Source organism: Brassica rapa, chromosome A09 (assembly GCF_000309985.2).
Source record: "Brassica rapa cultivar Chiifu-401-42 chromosome A09, CAAS_Brap_v3.01, whole genome shotgun sequence".
Lineage (NCBI taxonomy): Eukaryota > Viridiplantae > Streptophyta > Magnoliopsida > Brassicales > Brassicaceae > Brassica > Brassica rapa.
In genome coordinates this window covers 35,691,970-35,708,181 of record NC_024803.2, presented here as the reverse complement: position 1 = coordinate 35,708,181, position 16,212 = coordinate 35,691,970, and the positions used below count along the sequence as shown (strand labels likewise).

Sequence of the window (16,212 nt, the reverse complement as noted above, 5' to 3'; positions counted from 1 at the left end):
CTTTTTTATTCATATGATATTCATGATTAAAATAGTAAATTTTAGAAAAAAAATATTTATTTTTCATTTTTGTCAGATAATTAAAGCATAAATTTTTGTTTTCATTTGTAAATATTCAGTGCTAAAATATATTTATTTATAATATTATTATTATTCTAATATTTTAATAAAACATAAAATATTATATTTCGAAGTTAGAGTAAATAATATATATTTATGTTTTAGTAAATCTCATTTCTAATCATATAAACGAAAATTTATTATAAAGGATATATATAATATAATTAGGGTTTTTTGTTATGAAACAAATAAATAGAAATAAATAGTATATAAACCGAGTCAAATTAAATTACACATAGTTCTAATATGTTTATAAATTGAAATATAAAAAAACAAAAAAAAAACTGATCTGAAATCAAACCAAAATCCATATTAAATATGTCTAGTCATCACGAAAGTTATATAATAGAACATAGTTTTAGAATGATGATTGTATTTGTAAACTATGAAAAGACAAAAACAATATAGAATAAATATAATTTTTGAATCCACGTTCGTAAGATTATATGAAAATATAAGTTTCAAATGTTATAAAAGAGATGAAATCTAATTTGAAATCATATATTTATGGATTGTTACAATGCATAAATTTCAAGGCAAGCCCGGGCGTACATTTAAGGACCAACCACTTTATCAAAGCCCACTCTAACAAAAACCTAAAACGGCACGCAGTGCGTGCATAAATATATAACGATCAATTCTAGGGTTACTTTTCCGCCTGTCGCCGTAACAAAGAAAACAAGAGATCGCACTAGAGGCTTACAACTCATTGCTTGCAACATGGCAAGTCTTCCTGTTCTTTGATAGATTAATCGTTTAGGAACATAATAACAAGCTCGCATTGTGTAATGAATCCGTGGGTTGTCTTCTTGTGCAGACTTTCAAGCGTAGAAACGGTGGCAGGAACAAGCACAATCGTGGTCATGTGAACCCCATTAGGTGTTCCAACTGCGGGAAATGCTGCCCCAAGGTTGGTCCCATCTCTTGTTGATTTGTCTGAAAGTTTGATCTAATGTTCAGTTCATCTGTTGATAGGATAAGGCAATTAAGAGATTCCTTGTCAGGAACATTGTTGAGCAAGCTGCGATCAGAGATGTTCAAGAAGCCAGTGTTTACGATGGTATGTTATTTAATAGCGTTCATTTGGACTTGTGTGTGATTAAATATGTCGTTGAATTAATGTGATTGTCTTTGTTTGGTGTTTTGTAGGTTACACTCTCCCAAAGTTGTACGCCAAGATGCAATATTGTGTTTCATGCGCTATCCACTCACACGTTGTGAGAGTCCGATCCCGCACCAACCGTAGGGTTCGTACCCCACCTCCTCGTTTTGCTAGACGCAAGGTAACCTCCAAACACGATTACTTCTTCTATAAACATTCAGTTCTGATATATAATCAGTAATTAGATAAAAATGTGTCTGTTTTACTTTTTATTATGGTTAGAATTATTTGTATTGTTGAAGCTTCTATGTTTTGTTGTGCGTATTGTCAACTGAGTAGTTTTGAAAATGATGAATTTTCAGGAGGATACTCCCAAGCCGGGACAACCTGGTCAGGCCCCTCGCCCTGCTGGTGGTGCTCCTGCTGCTCCTCGTGCTTAAAAGACTGCAAGAAGCTGACAACTCAAACACCTTTATATTATAGTTTCAGTCTCTTCGTTGTCCGAAAATTTTGAACATGTTTTCTACATTTGGTTAAAGATGTTTTTTGTCAAGCTGTGCTTTGAGACTATTTATCAGTTCATTTTGACATTGGCAATACATTTTTTATTTAGTTCATTCAAACCAATACATTTTTCAAGAGAAATTACAAACTATAATGAGAATTTCAACAGATCTACTAATTTTTATTTTATATCATGAACTATCATTTGAGATGAAGTTAAATAGCTTGGACTATATAAACTAAAAGCAGAAGATCAACTCTGCAATTCATCTTGGGCAATCTTTATAAAATGTGACATGGGACAATCTGTTTTGAGACCATTGGATATTATATGAGATCTGCTAACGGCGTATCCCTCCTGCAAGAAATTAAAAAAAATAGCACACAGTTGTTTAGATTATCAAATGGTTAGCATTTATTTCTTCAAAGATCAAAGTTGTGAGAAAATGCAACTACAGTATTTGTACCTTAACAAGTGCACTCATCATCTTCTTCAACGAAGGTGAGTTCATCTTCGCACGGCTCGCCATCTGATCACAACACAAACAATTTATCATCATGTAACGAATGCGTCTTTCTTATATATGTAAGTCAATTATGATGGTTAAGGACCTCATCCATCTTGAAATATCCGGGTGGCAGTCTCGGATCGCTCTCTTCGATCATTATGCTGAGAAGCTTCTCCAGATCCATGCCAGTGCCTTCACTCACCCATCCCCATTCCTTAGCCAGATCCAGCATCTCGGTAACATACGATCCATCATGAAGCGGTCCAAGCCACATTGGTCCCGAAACTACCAACGAAGAAGAAGCCTTTGTATCACTGCAGGGACATCCCAACAGACCAAGTTCATCCCATCTCACTGTATCAGAATGGCCACATAGCTGACAGAAAGTGACAAAACCATAGTTCCTACAGTTCAAACACAAAGCAACACCAATTAGAACTAAACATAACCACAACTCGAGACCTTTTAGTCAGATTCAAAAACGTAGAGATAAATAACCTGTCCTCGTGTAGCTTCCCACGGTGAACCCGAAGCAAGACTCTAAACACAGGTCCATGATAAGAATAATATGAGAAAAGAGGCGTAACATGATAACCAAGCAGAGCAGCCTCTCTCACAGCTCCACCAATAAGCATCCGCAACCCAATCTCATTCCCAAACGGCATCGGCCTAATAAACGCTCCATAAGCTGCTAACGAACTAAACCACACAGTAAAAAAACAATAAATGTTTAAACTTTCAAACCTCCAAATCTCCTAAACCCACTTGTAAAGCATCAAACTTTATAACTGCAAACTCACTTATAAGGCCTGTGACCACCAGAAGAGTACCCATCCGTTGAAGTCAAATAAAGCAACCCACCCAACTTCAACGCATTAAACGCATCTCTCAGAAACGCAGAGTCGCTCCCAAACGAATCAATATCAATCAAATCGAAGAAATCACCAACCATATACCTCTCAATCATCGCCTTATTCGCCAACATATGCGTCACCACCCATCTCCTCTCGTCCCCAACACCTCTCTCGATTCTACTCAGATTCTCCGTGATTACCCTCCGATTCTCGTCGTTAGCATCGTTAGCCGCCACGAAATCGGCGTCCGCCTCCACGAGGTAACGGAGCGACCTGATTCCGCACCCGCACATGGCGTCGAGGACTCGTAAGCTTCCGTTGGATCGCTTGTAGAGCGAAGCGGAGAGCACGCCGAGGTCGCGGCCTCTGGCGCTTTCGTGGCGGAAGAACGTCGCCCCGGGATCGAATTCGAGTCCCCTCTCGATCTGGGCTTCCGATTTCACGGAAATGGGATTGCATCTCCGGTTGAATCGAGATGGATTTGGGGGTTTGCGTCTAGGGTTTTGCGAGTTGTGAAGAGGGAAGGGAGAAGAAGAGGATAGGGTTTTAGGAGAGAGAGTTAACAACATTGCGGCGGGAAATGAAATCTGGGAATTGGTTTGTTTTTCTTTTATTTAAATTACGAGTAGGAGTTTTTTTGTTTTTTTCTAAACAACTATTTTATTCATATAAAATATAATATTACAAAATCTCTTGTCGTCCAAAAATAAATAAATATAATATTACAATTAAGATAATTAAAATGCAGACGATTGCAAATTTAAAACGAAGAAAATACATTATTACACATAAATTAAAATCTGAAAACTCTTTCTTATGAAACATCTTCTTCGATAATAGAATAACAAATCTATTGGAGAAATTACATGTTTACTATTTTTATTGTACCACTTTTTATTTTTATCATCACTAAAGAGACATTTTCAAAAATACCTTCATCATTAAGTGGTAAAAGACTCTTATACCCTTGTTATTTATATATATAATAAATCATTATTTAAATAATAGAAAAAAGTAAAAAAATAATAATAAAAAAAATCGAACTTTTTTATAATTTTATCTTTTTTGAAATTTTCTTTTTTCGAATTTTTTTTTATTTTTTTTTCAAATTTCTTTTTAAAAACGAAAATTATGTTTGAAACTATTTTTTAAAATGTTTTATATATTTTTAAGTATTTATTTATATATTTATTAGAATCCTAAATTTCACATTCCAAAAACCCTACCCCACCCCTCAACTCTAAACCCTAAGTCTAGATTAGTTAATCCTAAGGATATAATTGTCTATTACACTTCATTAAAAGTGAGGATAAAAGTGCTATTATAAATGTGCTATTTGTGGCAATTTCCCATTAATGAATTTGGTTCAGATTCGATATTAATATTTTACTCAGTTTGTGTTTAAGTAAATCAGCTCCGTCAAATATAAAATCCACGTATACCGAAGAGATGTAACCTCGTATCAACACCGAAGTGTTAAGCCACGTCATCAAGCTTATGATTATCAGGTCTAGGTGTGGGCGTTCGGGTATCTTTTCAATTCCGGTTCCAGTCTATTCGGGTTTTGGGTTTTTGGGGTCAAAAATTATAGTTCCATTCGAGTATTTTCAAATTTTGGTTCGGGTTCGGTTCGGGTTCGGATAACCCATTTAAATTATTTTAAAATTTTAAAATTCATTATATACTTTAAATTTCTCAAAATCTATTAATAAAATAAAATATCACATACAAATTTGAATAACATATGTTAAAATACCTAAACTTAACATATAAATTAGTTTGGTTTTAATATTTTAATATATAATTAATAGATATTTCAAGTATTTTTGGTGTTTTGAATATATTTTAGATATTTATTTTTGACTATTTATATTTTCAAATATTTTAGACAACTTAAAAGTATCTTATATATTTTGGATGCTTTTAGTATACATTAAATCTAAAAATAATTAATATATTTAGGTATATAAATCTATTTCGGATACATTCGCGTACTCGAAATACTTCGGTTCGGGTCGGGTTCGGATTCGGTTTTTTAGATACCAAAATTTTGAACCCGTTGAAATATTTAATCAATTTCAGTTCGAGTTTGGTACAACTTTTTCGGATCGGGTTCGGTTCTTCGGATTCGGGTTTTTTGCCAGCCCTAATTAGGTCCCACTTTTTTTTTAACGCGTATGATTGTCTACACTCGACACCACCGAAGACCCCGACACGCGTTTTTTCTTCTTCCATTTCATGAAAATTTTTTGAGTTACTGTTTCTGCCTCTGGGTTAATGGAAATTAGGGTTTTGTTGAATCACAAACGTTATTCTACTGGGAGGCGTTGAACATGAAGATGATAGAGACTTGTAGTCTTCGACAACGATAATGAGAAATAACTCAATAAGAAAGAAGGTAAAATAAAAATCTCTCTCTTTGTTTTTTTCTTTTCTTGGACTGAAAGATTGTTTTAGGTCTCCCACTTTTATGAACCTTCCATAATTTCTTTTATATTTAATTCTTCTTTATAAAATCCCTTTGCATTATCTTTATCATCGTTTCGGTTTCTTCTTCTCTTGATACAAAAAAAAACATTGCTTTCCGTTTCGTTTACTTATTGTCTGAATCCTTTTTCATGTAAGATTGTTTTTTGTTGGTTTGAAAAAAAAGTTGGTGTAACGTTTATGTCTGTGTCTATCCAATAAGATCTGAAAATCAAACGCTGGTAACATCGTGGAGAGGTGAATTAATCTTAATCTACGTTGAAATAGCCTTTCTCAATGAGCGTGGGATGACAAAAAGTGTCGTTTTTTTTTTTGGGTGTCTTTGTTTCTGTTGATTTGTGTTGTTGATAACTTGATATCAATTGTCAGAGAAAAATAAACAAATTAATTGAATCGGTGTGAGTCTCGTTTCTTGTGTCTCTTTTGCCTGGAACAATCGGTCGTGGTCCTTTTTTGTTAAAGCTTAAAGATGATACCAACACGAAAAGGCCGTACTTTTATGATTTTTTAATTCCAAAAGGCCTTATTTTTCTCACGTCTAATAGTTAAAATCACAAACCATGTTCCAAAGTTTTGATTTTTTTCTTTATTTATTTGTTACAGAAATTAAAGCGTATTGAATATTCACAGATTAGCTCCAAAGAATCTCAGGACAAATGGACTAAATCCGCAGCAGGTACGCTTTCGAACTTAAAACATCAGTTTTATATAAGTCTCTGCGTTAAAAATCTGATTTTGGAAGAATGGTGAGCTAGTTTTTGCCGTAGAAATAATCATGACAGAAGATAGATAAGCATGTTCAGTATTTGGTTTTGCCTTGAGGTGCTAAAATCTGTAGGATACTAACAAATACTGCATTCACTATTGACATTACTCTGTTTCGGTTTTATCTTCTCTTTGCTTAGGATGTATATCACTTAAGTCTCCCGATGAGATTCATTTGTTATATATATTTTAATCAGTTTGAAAAATTGGAGAAATCCAATGTAGCTTTTTTGGGGTACTAATCTTTAAACTGTTCTTCTCTGTTTTCTCTTGATCCATGGTGATTTTGAAGTTAAACAGCCAGCTTTTACCTTGTATTCCTTTGCTTTAGTGCCATTTTCTTTGTCTAATATGATCACAATAAAGTCAACTCTTTTTATCTTCTCTGTTGAAAGTTCAACTTGTCTATGTGGCTTGTAGATGTCATACTCCTATAAAGTGGCTCACTGGATTTGAGGATTTCTGTATTATCCATTGATGTTTTAGTTTGAAGTTATGCTCACATGGGTGACATTCAAGAAAGATTGTCGGTTTCATCATCTTCGTCTTCTTCAACATGCTCATTGTCATCAACAACTGCACAACCTAAAGCGGATTCGTTGCCAATAGATGGGGAGTTTTGGATGTTTGCAGAAGAGAGAGCTCATGAGATACTAAGCACTATACAACCTGCTATTGTTTCAGATAGAAGTAGGAATGAGATCATTGATTACGTACATACTCTAATCAAGAGTCATGATGGAATTGAGGTTAGAATCCCCTATAACTCTTTGCTTGTTAAGCTTTCTTTTTGTTAAGTTTTAAATGGCAAATTGTATCTACAGGTGTTTTCATTTGGTTCAGTGCCGCTAAAGACCTATCTCCCAGACGGAGATATCGATCTAACGGTCCTAACAAAGCGAAACATGGAAGATGAATTCTTTGAAAAATTGTATGATACGCTTAAAAGTGAAGAAGGGAAATCTGAATTCCATATAACCGATGTTCAGTTTATCCCTGCACAGGTTTGTTTATTTATTTCATTTTGGTTATGGCTTTGTGTTTTCAAGAATGCTTCAAATCTTGCTCAAGAAATCTGGATTGTAGGTCAAGGTCATAAAATGCAACATCAGGAGCATTGCTGTGGATATCTCCTTTAATCAAACCGCTGGGCTTCGCGCTTTATGTTTTCTGGAACAGGTACCATCACCTCTTCAAAAGTAGGCTCTAGTAGTCTACTAAACATATCATTACCCCAGCTTTGGTTCTTGTATATTGGTTAATATGTGGTTTGATGTATTCTGAAGGTTGACCAACTCTTTGGGAGAGATCATCTTTTCAAGCGTAGCATCATCTTAACTAAAGCTTGGTGCTATTACGAGAGTCGAATTCTTGGTGCTAACACTGGGTTGATCTCGACGTATGCACTGGCAGTACTAGTCTTGTATATCATCAACCTATTTCATTCATCATTATCCGGCCCTTTAGCGGTAATCACTCTCATTTCTCTGAAACTTTGGCATCATCTACATCTAGTGATATATATATATAAATTATATAAGATTAATTTCATATATTTAAACAGGTTCTGTACAAGTTCTTGGATTACTATAGTTCATTTGATTGGAGCAACTACTGCATCAGTGTCGGTGGTCCTGTGCCTATATCTTGTCTTCCAGAACTTATTGGTAAGGATGATGTTAGAAATCACAGACTCATCTTTTTGTAAGCTTTTTCTCGTCTTTATTTAACGTTTTGCTTTGATGCATTCTCTGTCTCTCTTTCCAGCAGCTTCTCCAGAAAATGGGCATGAGTTATTACTTGATGAGAAGTTTTTAAGAGACTGTGTAGAGTTATACTCTGCTCCAACTAAGACTGTTGAAACAAATGGTCTTGATTTTCCTATCAGACATCTCAACATAGTTGATCCTCTTAAACACAGCAACAACCTCGGAAAAAGTGTTACAAAAGGTACTTTTATTGATTATAATTTTCATAACCATTGTATCAGTTTCATTTATTTTATTTATTTTTGATATTCTGTTAGGAAATTTCAAACGAATAATGCATGCTTTTACACTGGGAGCTAGAAAGCTCAGAGATGTTCTTTCACTACCTGGTGAAACCATGGGCTGGAGACTGGAGAAGTTCTTTGGCAATTCTTTGGAGAGGAATGGTAAGGGACAAAGACAAGATGTGAATGATCCTGTTACAGCGTTTGGTACTGGAAGGTCAGAACTATCTGAACTGAGTGGAGATTTTGAAGGTTACTTTGGTCGGCTTGTGTATGGTCAAATGTATCATAGTCATAGGGAGGCAAGTGGTTGGGATGTTGTCCGTCACCTTGTGAGTTACCGAAAGAACGAGTTTTATCTTAGAAGTCTGAATGGTTCTACGTCGGTGCAGTCTTTGCCACTGCATTCTTTAACTAATGGCTCTCAAAACATGGGGAAAACTAGAGGAACGGGAACTTATATTCCTGACATGGTATGTGACTTCTCAGCTTATGCATTTATTGGCTTGGAGTTTAACTTCTAAATTTCTTTTTCTTTGGTTGTTGCAGAGTTTATACAACAGAAAATCACCAACTCATCATTTAGAATCTTCAGCCGAGGCAGCAGATGACAATGGAGCCAGTAGCTGCTGCAATTTTTCTAATCAAGTGTCTACTTCTTGTGCCAGTATCAAAGGAGAAGAAAGTGTGAAACAAGAGACTTGTACAGATCAAAATGTTTTGAAATCTCTAAGATCAGAGAACTTGGAGGTTGATGACAATTGCCAGTCTTCACCACCAGAAAACGGCAAAGAACTAGTAGATTCTATATCTTCAAGCAGCAAACTGGACATGGGAAATGGCAAAGAAGAGGAGAGCAAATCATCTCAAACGTTGAACGGTTCTTGACTTTTAATGATTGTTACAGAATCTTTGGTTGGTCTGAGTGTACCTCCAGGATATAACTAGTTTGTCTCTTTAAACCACATGCACAAACTACATTTAGGATTCAAAAGATTCATCATCAGAAACTTGATTACTTTCTTCTGAACCAATGTTTCATGAGAGATTTCTTCTTTGTTGCTGGTAGGACAGAACATACACTAGTCGTATGTTATAGATTGGAAGGTACTGAAGAAAACACAAATAACCTCAAAAGCATTTCTTTATTGTAGTAACTTCATGAACACACATGTTCTAGGTTTTGTACAAAAGACACTATGAAAGTCGTCTGAATAATAACAACTTTCATGCGTTACTTAACAAGTTGTACACAAACACAGTGGCAATCTTTGGATTTGAAAGCCTCACAAGAAGGGACTATACATCAGAGCGTGATACCACCGCCTGGGGAGTGAGGATGTACATGTGACAATCATGTGCCTCAACTTGAGCTTCAAAAGAGACAGACGCATTGTCTGTTATATCTTTGTGCTGCCACAAGTCTCTAACCGAGACGCTAACGGTAGATTCGAGACCGATCATATCCCATGATGCTGTAATGGTTGCAGGCTTTGAACAACGGTTCCAGAGAGCAACTACCATACGGTCACCAGTTAAAGGCCCTGACCACACCTGTTGACAATCATCTTCCCCATTGGCTTGAATTTTCCTTCCCTGAACACCAAGTGGGTCTGCAAACCACAAGTGTTTCTCAGATTGATGTTAGAAAACATGTATGCAGTGAAGCTAACAAGTCTATAAAAACATTAAAAAGATCACCTTGGTTTACAGCGATAACCTCCTTATTGCTCAAAATCTCAAAAGTTTCGGCGGTCATGTTTCTTACATCACAACCAATCAAAAGTGGTGCCTGCAGGAGAGCCACAAGGTTAGAGATCAAATCAAGGATACAAAAATAAGATCAATAAGCCATGAAATTAGTTTACATACCTTCATCAAAGCCCAAATGCTAAAATGACCACGGTACTCCTCATAAGTCATCCCTCCATTCCCAACTTCCAACATATCCGGATCTAATGCAAAATGGAAACAAGTGTCATCAGTACATCAGGACTCTAAGTGTACTAAGTTCTATGAGATCTTGAAATGAATTGTTTACCATTCCAACCACCAGGTCCAGCATATGAAGCCCACTTATTATTCAAATCAGCAATCGCAGTCATACTTCAAAAACAAATAAGATCATGATTTAAACAAACCAAATCCCTCTCTAAGCAACAAATCTTATTAAAAGCAAATGCTAAGAGACTTCCCACCTTGCCCATGTATCATTGATGTCATCAGTTGTGCGCCAACTGTTTCCAACTTCTTTTGCCCACAAGGCAGGATCATCAACGCCCCTGCAAACACACACACACAAAAAAGTAAATAAATGTTACTAAAATTTACTCTTACTCGGTCTATGTGAAGATGTACCATTCACAGAGCGAGTAGAAGATTGAGCGACCAGTAGCGTTTAGAGCATCACGCATTGGAGGGTATCTGGAAACCATAGGCCATACATAACATGTTATTTTACTAAAATTTACTCTTTACTCAGATCACAAAAAGATCAAACCTTTCAATTGGCTTTATCCCCAGGTTGAAACAGTTATCATATTTCAGATAGTCCACACCCTGCAAACCAAGACAAAATCTTTGTTTGTAACTAGTTCATTGAATACTCAAGTTTTGAAGGACAGTGGCTGAAAACTAACCCAAGAAGCAAAAATGTCTGCATCATCCTTTTCATGGAAAAGGGATCCGGGACGAACCTGACAAGTGAAAACACTGAAAGAAGAAATGAGGAGACTATTAATCTATCACTTTGTTTGTTGAGTTTTTGTAATAAATACAAAAGAGGTGGGGCATGAATCTTGAACCTACCCAGCGTCAGAATATATACCGAGTTTGAGACCCTTTGAATGAACATAATCAGCAAGAAGCTTAATCCCTGATGGGAAGGTTTCAGGATGTGGAACCAATTGTCCCTGAGAATTCAACATTTTACAGAAGAACATAAGCAAATTAGTACTTTGAAGATCAAACATAAAATCTCTAATACAAGTAATATTACCTTAGAATCACGTAACAAATTGGACCAACAATCATCTGCAACAAAACAAAAACTTGTGAAACATGAAGCAGTAGAGAGAACAAGTAATGATGAGGCAGGTTCAAAGGGGACAGTACCAATATTGACATGTATGTATCCTAAATCAGCCAAGCCAGATGAGACCAAAGCATCAGCTGTTTAATTGAAGTTTAAAAAAAATAAAAATCAGTAACTACAATGAACACACAATAACAAAAAAAGTAATCATATGAAACATGTGAGAGTAGCTTTTTACCAGTTTCCTTAATGACTGTCTCGTTGATATTGCAAGCAAAGAAGTTCCAGCTATTCCATCTGTCAGATTATAACCAAACACACACAAAGTTCAAGAAGAGACATAAAGGTTGTTCCTTTTTCACATCAAAACCCGGAACAGCAGAACAATCGAAAAAAGCTAGTTCCTTTATTGAACACATACCCCATTTGAGGAGTACGAGCGAGGCCATTGTTGAGCTGCAATCGACCGTACATAGAAGTATCATAAATTGAATTGAATGATTTGCTGAAAACCAATCCATTAGTATTGCTCTGCCGCAATAACGGAGCTTTGACTCTTCCTCCGACCGTCTGAGAGACCAGAACAGATAAAGAGAAGAGCACAACGAGGAGCAATTTCATCTTTGTAGTAATCGCCGGGGATGTCCTAAACAGGTTTCTCTTCTTCTTTTTTTCTACGTGTCCTTGTTGAGTGAACCAAATGGTCAAGAAGACAGGAGTGGTTTTTGATAATAGAGGAGTCGTATCGATATATCTAAAAGAGTTGGATTGAATAATAATACTAGTTCGTTCCAGAATATGCTTACGAATCATCATATATCGTTTTCATTTATTACTATTTTAAGTTCAATATAAATTAAAATTAGGAGATGGTTTGACAATAAGAGAGTGTATCTAAATCTGCATCATTTTTAGTTTGACACACAAATCGCATTTCTCAATCTGCAAACATACATACAAATTGTGTTTTTAGACTTTTTTAGTTAAGCATCATTTTTGGATTAAGATTTCTCCGGTCCCGAATGTTGTAAGAGATTTGTGTAATTTATATACAATGATTAATATTTTTTTTTTGACAAACATATACAATGATTAATATATATACAGAGGATAGACCTAACTTTGTCTGGAAAACTGGATTATAGGAATTTTTGGTGTTTGTTCTCTGTGATTGGGCCTCAGTTGGGCTTTTAATTGTACATTTTATTCTTAAATTATTATGCTAAATAGATAATTCGGAGTTGACTGTTGTATTATCTACCGCTGTACTTCTCTTTTGAACTAGTAAAACTGTTAAAAATGATAACCCCAGTAAGTTACAACTCCTTAATATTTAATATCCACAAGAACAATTTAACTAATAAACCTAACCATTAGTCATTGGTCAACAATCTTTTTATTTCAGGAAAAACATTAAAATGGGTATGAATTTTTGAAATCGTTAAATAACTATAATTTATTCCTAAGTTATTATTCTAGTTGACCTCTTCTAATAAACACAATAAAATAAAATTCGAGGCCTCATAAATTACCAGATCACTAAACTCCCACGTAACACAACAACCACAACCATATTATTCATTTGTGGCCCCAAATCCATTTCAACTCCACCACATACACACCACATATATGTGTTACTATATAGTATGCAATCTAATTTATTTGGAATTAGAGAGCTGATACGGAAGACATGGGTCTAAGAGCACTGCCTCTTCAGCACAGCGGTGGGTTCGTCGCCACGACCAAAGTCCCGATCTCAAGAACCTTGCCGAGGATAAGCCAGAAACCTAGATGGGTCGTCGTATCAGCAAAGCAAGAGAAAGATGAGGAGAAGAAGAAGGAAGACGAGACTTCGTTGTTCACTAGACTAACGGATGCGTTGGATTTCGCACAGGTTCGGTCGGAGAAAGACGCTGAGCTTCTCTACGAGGCCCGTGAAGCCACCAAATCCGGTGGCAAGATGAACAAAGAACAGGTCAGTCTTCTTACTTAACCACACCACTTAACATCTTTTTTGGTAGACACAAGTAACCGTAGCAACCGATCCTTTACTACTTCTTATGTATTTCATGTAAAACTATTTTACAAAACCATGTTGGAATGAGAAATCTAATTATGATAATTATTGTATTACCACTGAATTGTGTTTGATATATTCGAAATGGTACAGTATGGGGCTTTGAGAAGAAAAATAGGAGGAACATACAAGGACTTTTTTAAATCATACGTTGAAGGTAAATTCTTGAGAACTATTCATCTAGAAGTGATGATGGTTTTATTTGTTATGAATATTTGAAATAATTGTTTATAGTGGATGGAGAATATGTGGAAGAAGGATGGGTGGACAAAACATGTAAGGTATGCAAAAAGGACACAAGGGGTGAGGCAAGACAAGTGGACAAGTTAGGGAGATATGTTCATGTCTCCTGTCTACAAAATCCCTCAAAACCTTCTGGAAATTTCTTCACCAGACTCTTCATAAGAGATGATTAATTTCCCAATTCATAATATATGAATGTTTGTTTCTGTTTTTTGGTAGCTAGCTAAATTATTCTTCAAATTTTGTGTTATCTTATAAAAGCTGAAATTTACTTGCGTACCAAAAACAAAAATCATGTCTATTGAGATCCTGAGAAACACATAGACAAAAAAAAACACTAGAATAGTTGAAGCAAGGTATGAAGATAATCAACTGTTTATGAAATGTTACTGTCAGGTCACTCTGTTTCCATCAAGTTTGACAAACCAGTTTACTCTCTTTCAGTGGGCTCATTCTTTCTTTTGGGTATTGGGTAAAGCATTGACTAAATCTATTTTTTTTTGTATGGGCTTTTAAAAATAACGGTATTAGGGTTTCCGCCGGGTTTTTATAAATATTGCTACGCAGACAACACAGTTCTACACATGTTCTTCTCTCCAAGATCGATTTTTATCTCTCGTTTAAACGTCTGTGTGTTGTTTGTATACATGTCTTTATGATTTGACGCGATTTCTCTCCAAGAAATCGGTTACTTGAGAAAGGGGCAATCTAGAATCAGTGGTTGCAGAACCCTCAAAGTAAACGTCACAAATAAAATGAAAAACGGTAGCTAAAGACGTAGAAGGAGCCTAAGGGCTTCTCCGTTAGAAGCATCGCCGGAAGGGTCTCATATTCCGTCGCCTTGCGGAGCGGCGTTGCTGCCTTTACCGTTTGGGACTGGCCATGACACCTATATATCCATTTTTCTCGTTTTATGCTTGCCAGTGAAGAGATAAGATATGTAGAAAAGAACACCATCTTTCGGGACTGATTAGCTTCTTTTATGAAGCTTCTGCTGACTTTATCCAATTCCGAGGCCTTTCTTTGTTCAAAATTATAATGTTTTTGATGAAGGTTCTCGAGTTCTACTCGGAAACCATTCCAGATTCTAGAAATATCATGGAAAGATTACATCAATGGGCATTTATATATATCTAATATAATGAAGAATACTGTCTTAAGTGTGTAATAGTTTGACGCTCGTCTAGAGTTGCTCTTCCTCTGAATTAGCCATAAAAGCAATATACCCCCGTGCCATCGGGAACTATAAAATCTATTGAGAGACGATGAATTAGTTTTGATTTTGATGCTTGATAATTAACCAATACTTTAAATATGATGGAATAAGATGAGCTAATGGCTGTGTATGGGTATGGTCTTGTCCTCCTTCAGTTTCAATATTTACACTGAACTCAAAAGCTTGATATATGCAATGGAAACACTCATCCAGTGAGTTATAGATGTGCTAAAGTGCTAATGCTTATAATTATTTAAATATAATATGTTTTGTCAAGATCTTTTCTTGAGATTTTTTGGTACTGATATGTTTATTAGAAAATAATCATTAACCAGAGATGATAAACATAAAAACGCAATCGATACAACTGCATTACATGATAGCCAGAAAAAATGACTTGCCGTTTGACACACATTTAGAGAAGCAACTCCGCGTTACTAATGCGGGATGAACAAAACATAGATGGAGAATATTCTAATACTTTGATGCTTATGCTTTATACTACTGACCCCAAGTACACATTGATACAAGATTGGAATACGAGCCCCCACTTAGTTGAGACTTCAGAGCAATCCACTGACCAAAACTTTAATCCGATTTAATTATATTATAATCCGACCATGAACTAAATATATGAATATTCCACCTTTATCTCGAAAATCCTACTCATGCCTAAAAGATCTTCTCCTTCTCCATATGGTTTTAGCCTGAGATTACTTTTACCTGCATTTTATAGTTTGCATATATAATATTCTCAGAATAACTTATTATGCGTTATATGCCTATAGGAAATAACAAGAATGAAATCAGAGTGTTTGCATACGTACGGTACCATGGTTTAGAGTGAGTCCAACCGTCGAGCCAGATGTACGGTGGTCAAGCCGCCATACAATGGACGACCAATCTTTCTCCTTCTCGTTTTTCCCTATCTCATGGAGTTTGATCTGCATCTCGATGGACTGTATATCCTCTCCTTATATAAGCAAAGCAGGAAGTATTATAACAATTTTCTTTAACGACAGCATTTTAAAATATAAACTAATAAATACGAGAAAGACATTGTCTTTGGATTATTGACACGAGACCAGCAAAGCAACCTAATTTAAAAAGCACGAACGTACCGTCGGATCGTCGACACGGCGAAAAGTGCAGCCCACGTGTTTGGAGTTGGATACATTTTAGTATAAGAGACCATGATTTTGCTAACCCACGCCGCTCTTAATTATTTATTTATCTGTTCAGGTTTTGTCCCTTTTTCTTTATTTCGTTGTCCGTGACTCCTCGGTCCTACTCTCCAGCCATTAAGAA

At 35.7% G+C, this 16,212-nt stretch overlaps 5 protein-coding genes and 1 long non-coding RNA gene across 13 annotated transcripts; 3 read left to right on the top strand and 3 right to left on the bottom strand.

Moving 5' to 3' along the window:
* The first annotated feature begins 668 nt into the window (after nucleotides 1-668).
* Nucleotides 669-1,849, top strand: LOC103841542 (40S ribosomal protein S26-3). Its single transcript, XM_009118090.3, has 5 exons — nucleotides 669-843; nucleotides 938-1,030; nucleotides 1,096-1,180; nucleotides 1,270-1,403; nucleotides 1,585-1,849. The coding sequence occupies exons 1-5, from the start codon at nucleotides 841-843 to the stop codon at nucleotides 1,660-1,662; spliced, it is 393 nt and encodes a 130-aa protein (XP_009116338.1). The 5' UTR covers nucleotides 669-840; the 3' UTR covers nucleotides 1,663-1,849.
* A 33-nt stretch (nucleotides 1,850-1,882) lies between these two features.
* On the bottom strand, nucleotides 1,883-4,065 carry LOC103841541 (probable tRNA (guanine(26)-N(2))-dimethyltransferase). The gene is made up of 5 exons (XM_009118089.3): nucleotides 3,036-4,065; nucleotides 2,734-2,934; nucleotides 2,339-2,639; nucleotides 2,194-2,256; nucleotides 1,883-2,084 (listed from the first exon to the last, which is right to left on the bottom strand). Exons 1-5 carry the CDS (start codon nucleotides 3,656-3,658, stop codon nucleotides 1,980-1,982), a joined length of 1,293 nt encoding a protein of 430 aa, XP_009116337.1. The 5' UTR covers nucleotides 3,659-4,065; the 3' UTR covers nucleotides 1,883-1,979.
* Nucleotides 4,066-4,257: 192 nt separating this feature from the next.
* Nucleotides 4,258-9,364, top strand: LOC103841540. 7 transcript variants are annotated; one of them, XM_033281017.1, is made up of 11 exons: nucleotides 4,258-4,597; nucleotides 5,244-5,487; nucleotides 6,180-6,252; nucleotides 6,762-7,090; nucleotides 7,166-7,345; nucleotides 7,428-7,520; nucleotides 7,628-7,810; nucleotides 7,906-8,008; nucleotides 8,109-8,291; nucleotides 8,368-8,807; nucleotides 8,884-9,364. In XM_033281017.1, the coding sequence occupies exons 4-11, from the start codon at nucleotides 6,845-6,847 to the stop codon at nucleotides 9,220-9,222; spliced, it is 1,767 nt and encodes a 588-aa protein (XP_033136908.1). In that variant the 5' UTR covers nucleotides 4,258-4,597; nucleotides 5,244-5,487; nucleotides 6,180-6,252; nucleotides 6,762-6,844; the 3' UTR covers nucleotides 9,223-9,364. The 7 variants fall into 7 exon arrangements, with proteins under 7 accessions (XP_033136908.1, XP_033136911.1, XP_009116333.1 ...); XM_033281020.1 differs by lacking the exon at nucleotides 4,258-4,597 and having other exon boundaries at nucleotides 5,096-5,487; nucleotides 6,207-6,252; nucleotides 6,828-7,090; XM_009118085.3 differs by lacking the exon at nucleotides 4,258-4,597 and having other exon boundaries at nucleotides 5,096-5,487; nucleotides 6,828-7,090.
* Nucleotides 9,365-9,460: 96 nt separating this feature from the next.
* Nucleotides 9,461-12,165, bottom strand: LOC103841539 (alpha-galactosidase 3). Of its 2 annotated transcripts, XM_009118080.3 has the most exons (13): nucleotides 11,790-12,159; nucleotides 11,607-11,665; nucleotides 11,449-11,505; nucleotides 11,333-11,367; nucleotides 11,143-11,246; nucleotides 10,974-11,046; nucleotides 10,835-10,893; nucleotides 10,693-10,758; nucleotides 10,533-10,616; nucleotides 10,376-10,440; nucleotides 10,207-10,289; nucleotides 10,036-10,126; nucleotides 9,461-9,947 (listed from the first exon to the last, which is right to left on the bottom strand). In XM_009118080.3, exons 1-13 carry the CDS (start codon nucleotides 11,987-11,989, stop codon nucleotides 9,634-9,636), a joined length of 1,290 nt encoding a protein of 429 aa, XP_009116328.1. In that variant the 5' UTR covers nucleotides 11,990-12,159; the 3' UTR covers nucleotides 9,461-9,633. The 2 variants fall into 2 exon arrangements, with proteins under 2 accessions (XP_009116328.1, XP_009116327.1); XM_009118079.3 differs by having other exon boundaries at nucleotides 11,333-11,505; nucleotides 11,790-12,165.
* Nucleotides 12,166-13,019: 854 nt separating this feature from the next.
* Nucleotides 13,020-13,980, top strand: LOC103841538. Its single transcript, XM_009118078.3, has 3 exons — nucleotides 13,020-13,343; nucleotides 13,539-13,602; nucleotides 13,680-13,980. The coding sequence occupies exons 1-3, from the start codon at nucleotides 13,059-13,061 to the stop codon at nucleotides 13,859-13,861; spliced, it is 531 nt and encodes a 176-aa protein (XP_009116326.1). The 5' UTR covers nucleotides 13,020-13,058; the 3' UTR covers nucleotides 13,862-13,980.
* Nucleotides 13,981-15,217: 1,237 nt separating this feature from the next.
* Nucleotides 15,218-16,048, bottom strand: LOC103841537. Its single transcript, XR_627826.3, has 2 exons — nucleotides 15,732-16,048; nucleotides 15,218-15,627 (listed from the first exon to the last, which is right to left on the bottom strand). It is a non-coding gene; the product is annotated as an uncharacterized LOC103841537 (long non-coding RNA).
* Nucleotides 16,049-16,212: the final 164 nt, after the last annotated feature.

What these genes read in the sequence shown, in the direction of transcription:
- LOC103841542 (XM_009118090.3), top strand. An exon ending in GCGGGAAATGCTGCCCCAAG is followed by an intron (nt 1,031 to 1,095) that starts GTTGGTCCCATC and finishes ATCTGTTGATAG; the next exon opens with GATAAGGCAATTAAGAGATT. An exon ending in CTCGTTTTGCTAGACGCAAG is followed by an intron (nt 1,404 to 1,584) that starts GTAACCTCCAAA and finishes ATGAATTTTCAG; the next exon opens with GAGGATACTCCCAAGCCGGG.
- LOC103841541 (XM_009118089.3), bottom strand. Translation starts at nt 3,658, where the DNA reads ATGTTGTTAACTCTCTCTCCTAAAACCCTATCCTCTTCTTCTCCCTTC. An exon ending in GGTGGTCACAGGCCTTATAA is followed by an intron (nt 2,935 to 3,035) that starts GTGAGTTTGCAG and finishes TGTGTGGTTTAG; the next exon opens with TTCGTTAGCAGCTTATGGAG. An exon ending in GATATTTCAAGATGGATGAG is followed by an intron (nt 2,257 to 2,338) that starts GTCCTTAACCAT and finishes TGTTGTGATCAG; the next exon opens with ATGGCGAGCCGTGCGAAGAT.
- LOC103841540 (XM_033281017.1), top strand. Translation starts at nt 6,845, where the DNA reads ATGGGTGACATTCAAGAAAGATTGTCGGTTTCATCATCTTCGTCTTCT. An exon ending in TTCAGTTTATCCCTGCACAG is followed by an intron (nt 7,346 to 7,427) that starts GTTTGTTTATTT and finishes TCTGGATTGTAG; the next exon opens with GTCAAGGTCATAAAATGCAA. An exon ending in CGGAAAAAGTGTTACAAAAG is followed by an intron (nt 8,292 to 8,367) that starts GTACTTTTATTG and finishes ATATTCTGTTAG; the next exon opens with GAAATTTCAAACGAATAATG.
- LOC103841539 (XM_009118079.3), bottom strand. Translation starts at nt 11,989, where the DNA reads ATGAAATTGCTCCTCGTTGTGCTCTTCTCTTTATCTGTTCTGGTCTCT. An exon ending in ATTTGTTACGTGATTCTAAG is followed by an intron (nt 11,247 to 11,332) that starts GTAATATTACTT and finishes TTGAATTCTCAG; the next exon opens with GGACAATTGGTTCCACATCC. An exon ending in TGGACCTGGTGGTTGGAATG is followed by an intron (nt 10,290 to 10,375) that starts GTAAACAATTCA and finishes ATTTTGCATTAG; the next exon opens with ATCCGGATATGTTGGAAGTT.
- LOC103841538 (XM_009118078.3), top strand. Translation starts at nt 13,059, where the DNA reads ATGGGTCTAAGAGCACTGCCTCTTCAGCACAGCGGTGGGTTCGTCGCC. An exon ending in GCAAGATGAACAAAGAACAG is followed by an intron (nt 13,344 to 13,538) that starts GTCAGTCTTCTT and finishes GAAATGGTACAG; the next exon opens with TATGGGGCTTTGAGAAGAAA. An exon ending in TTTTAAATCATACGTTGAAG is followed by an intron (nt 13,603 to 13,679) that starts GTAAATTCTTGA and finishes AATTGTTTATAG; the next exon opens with TGGATGGAGAATATGTGGAA.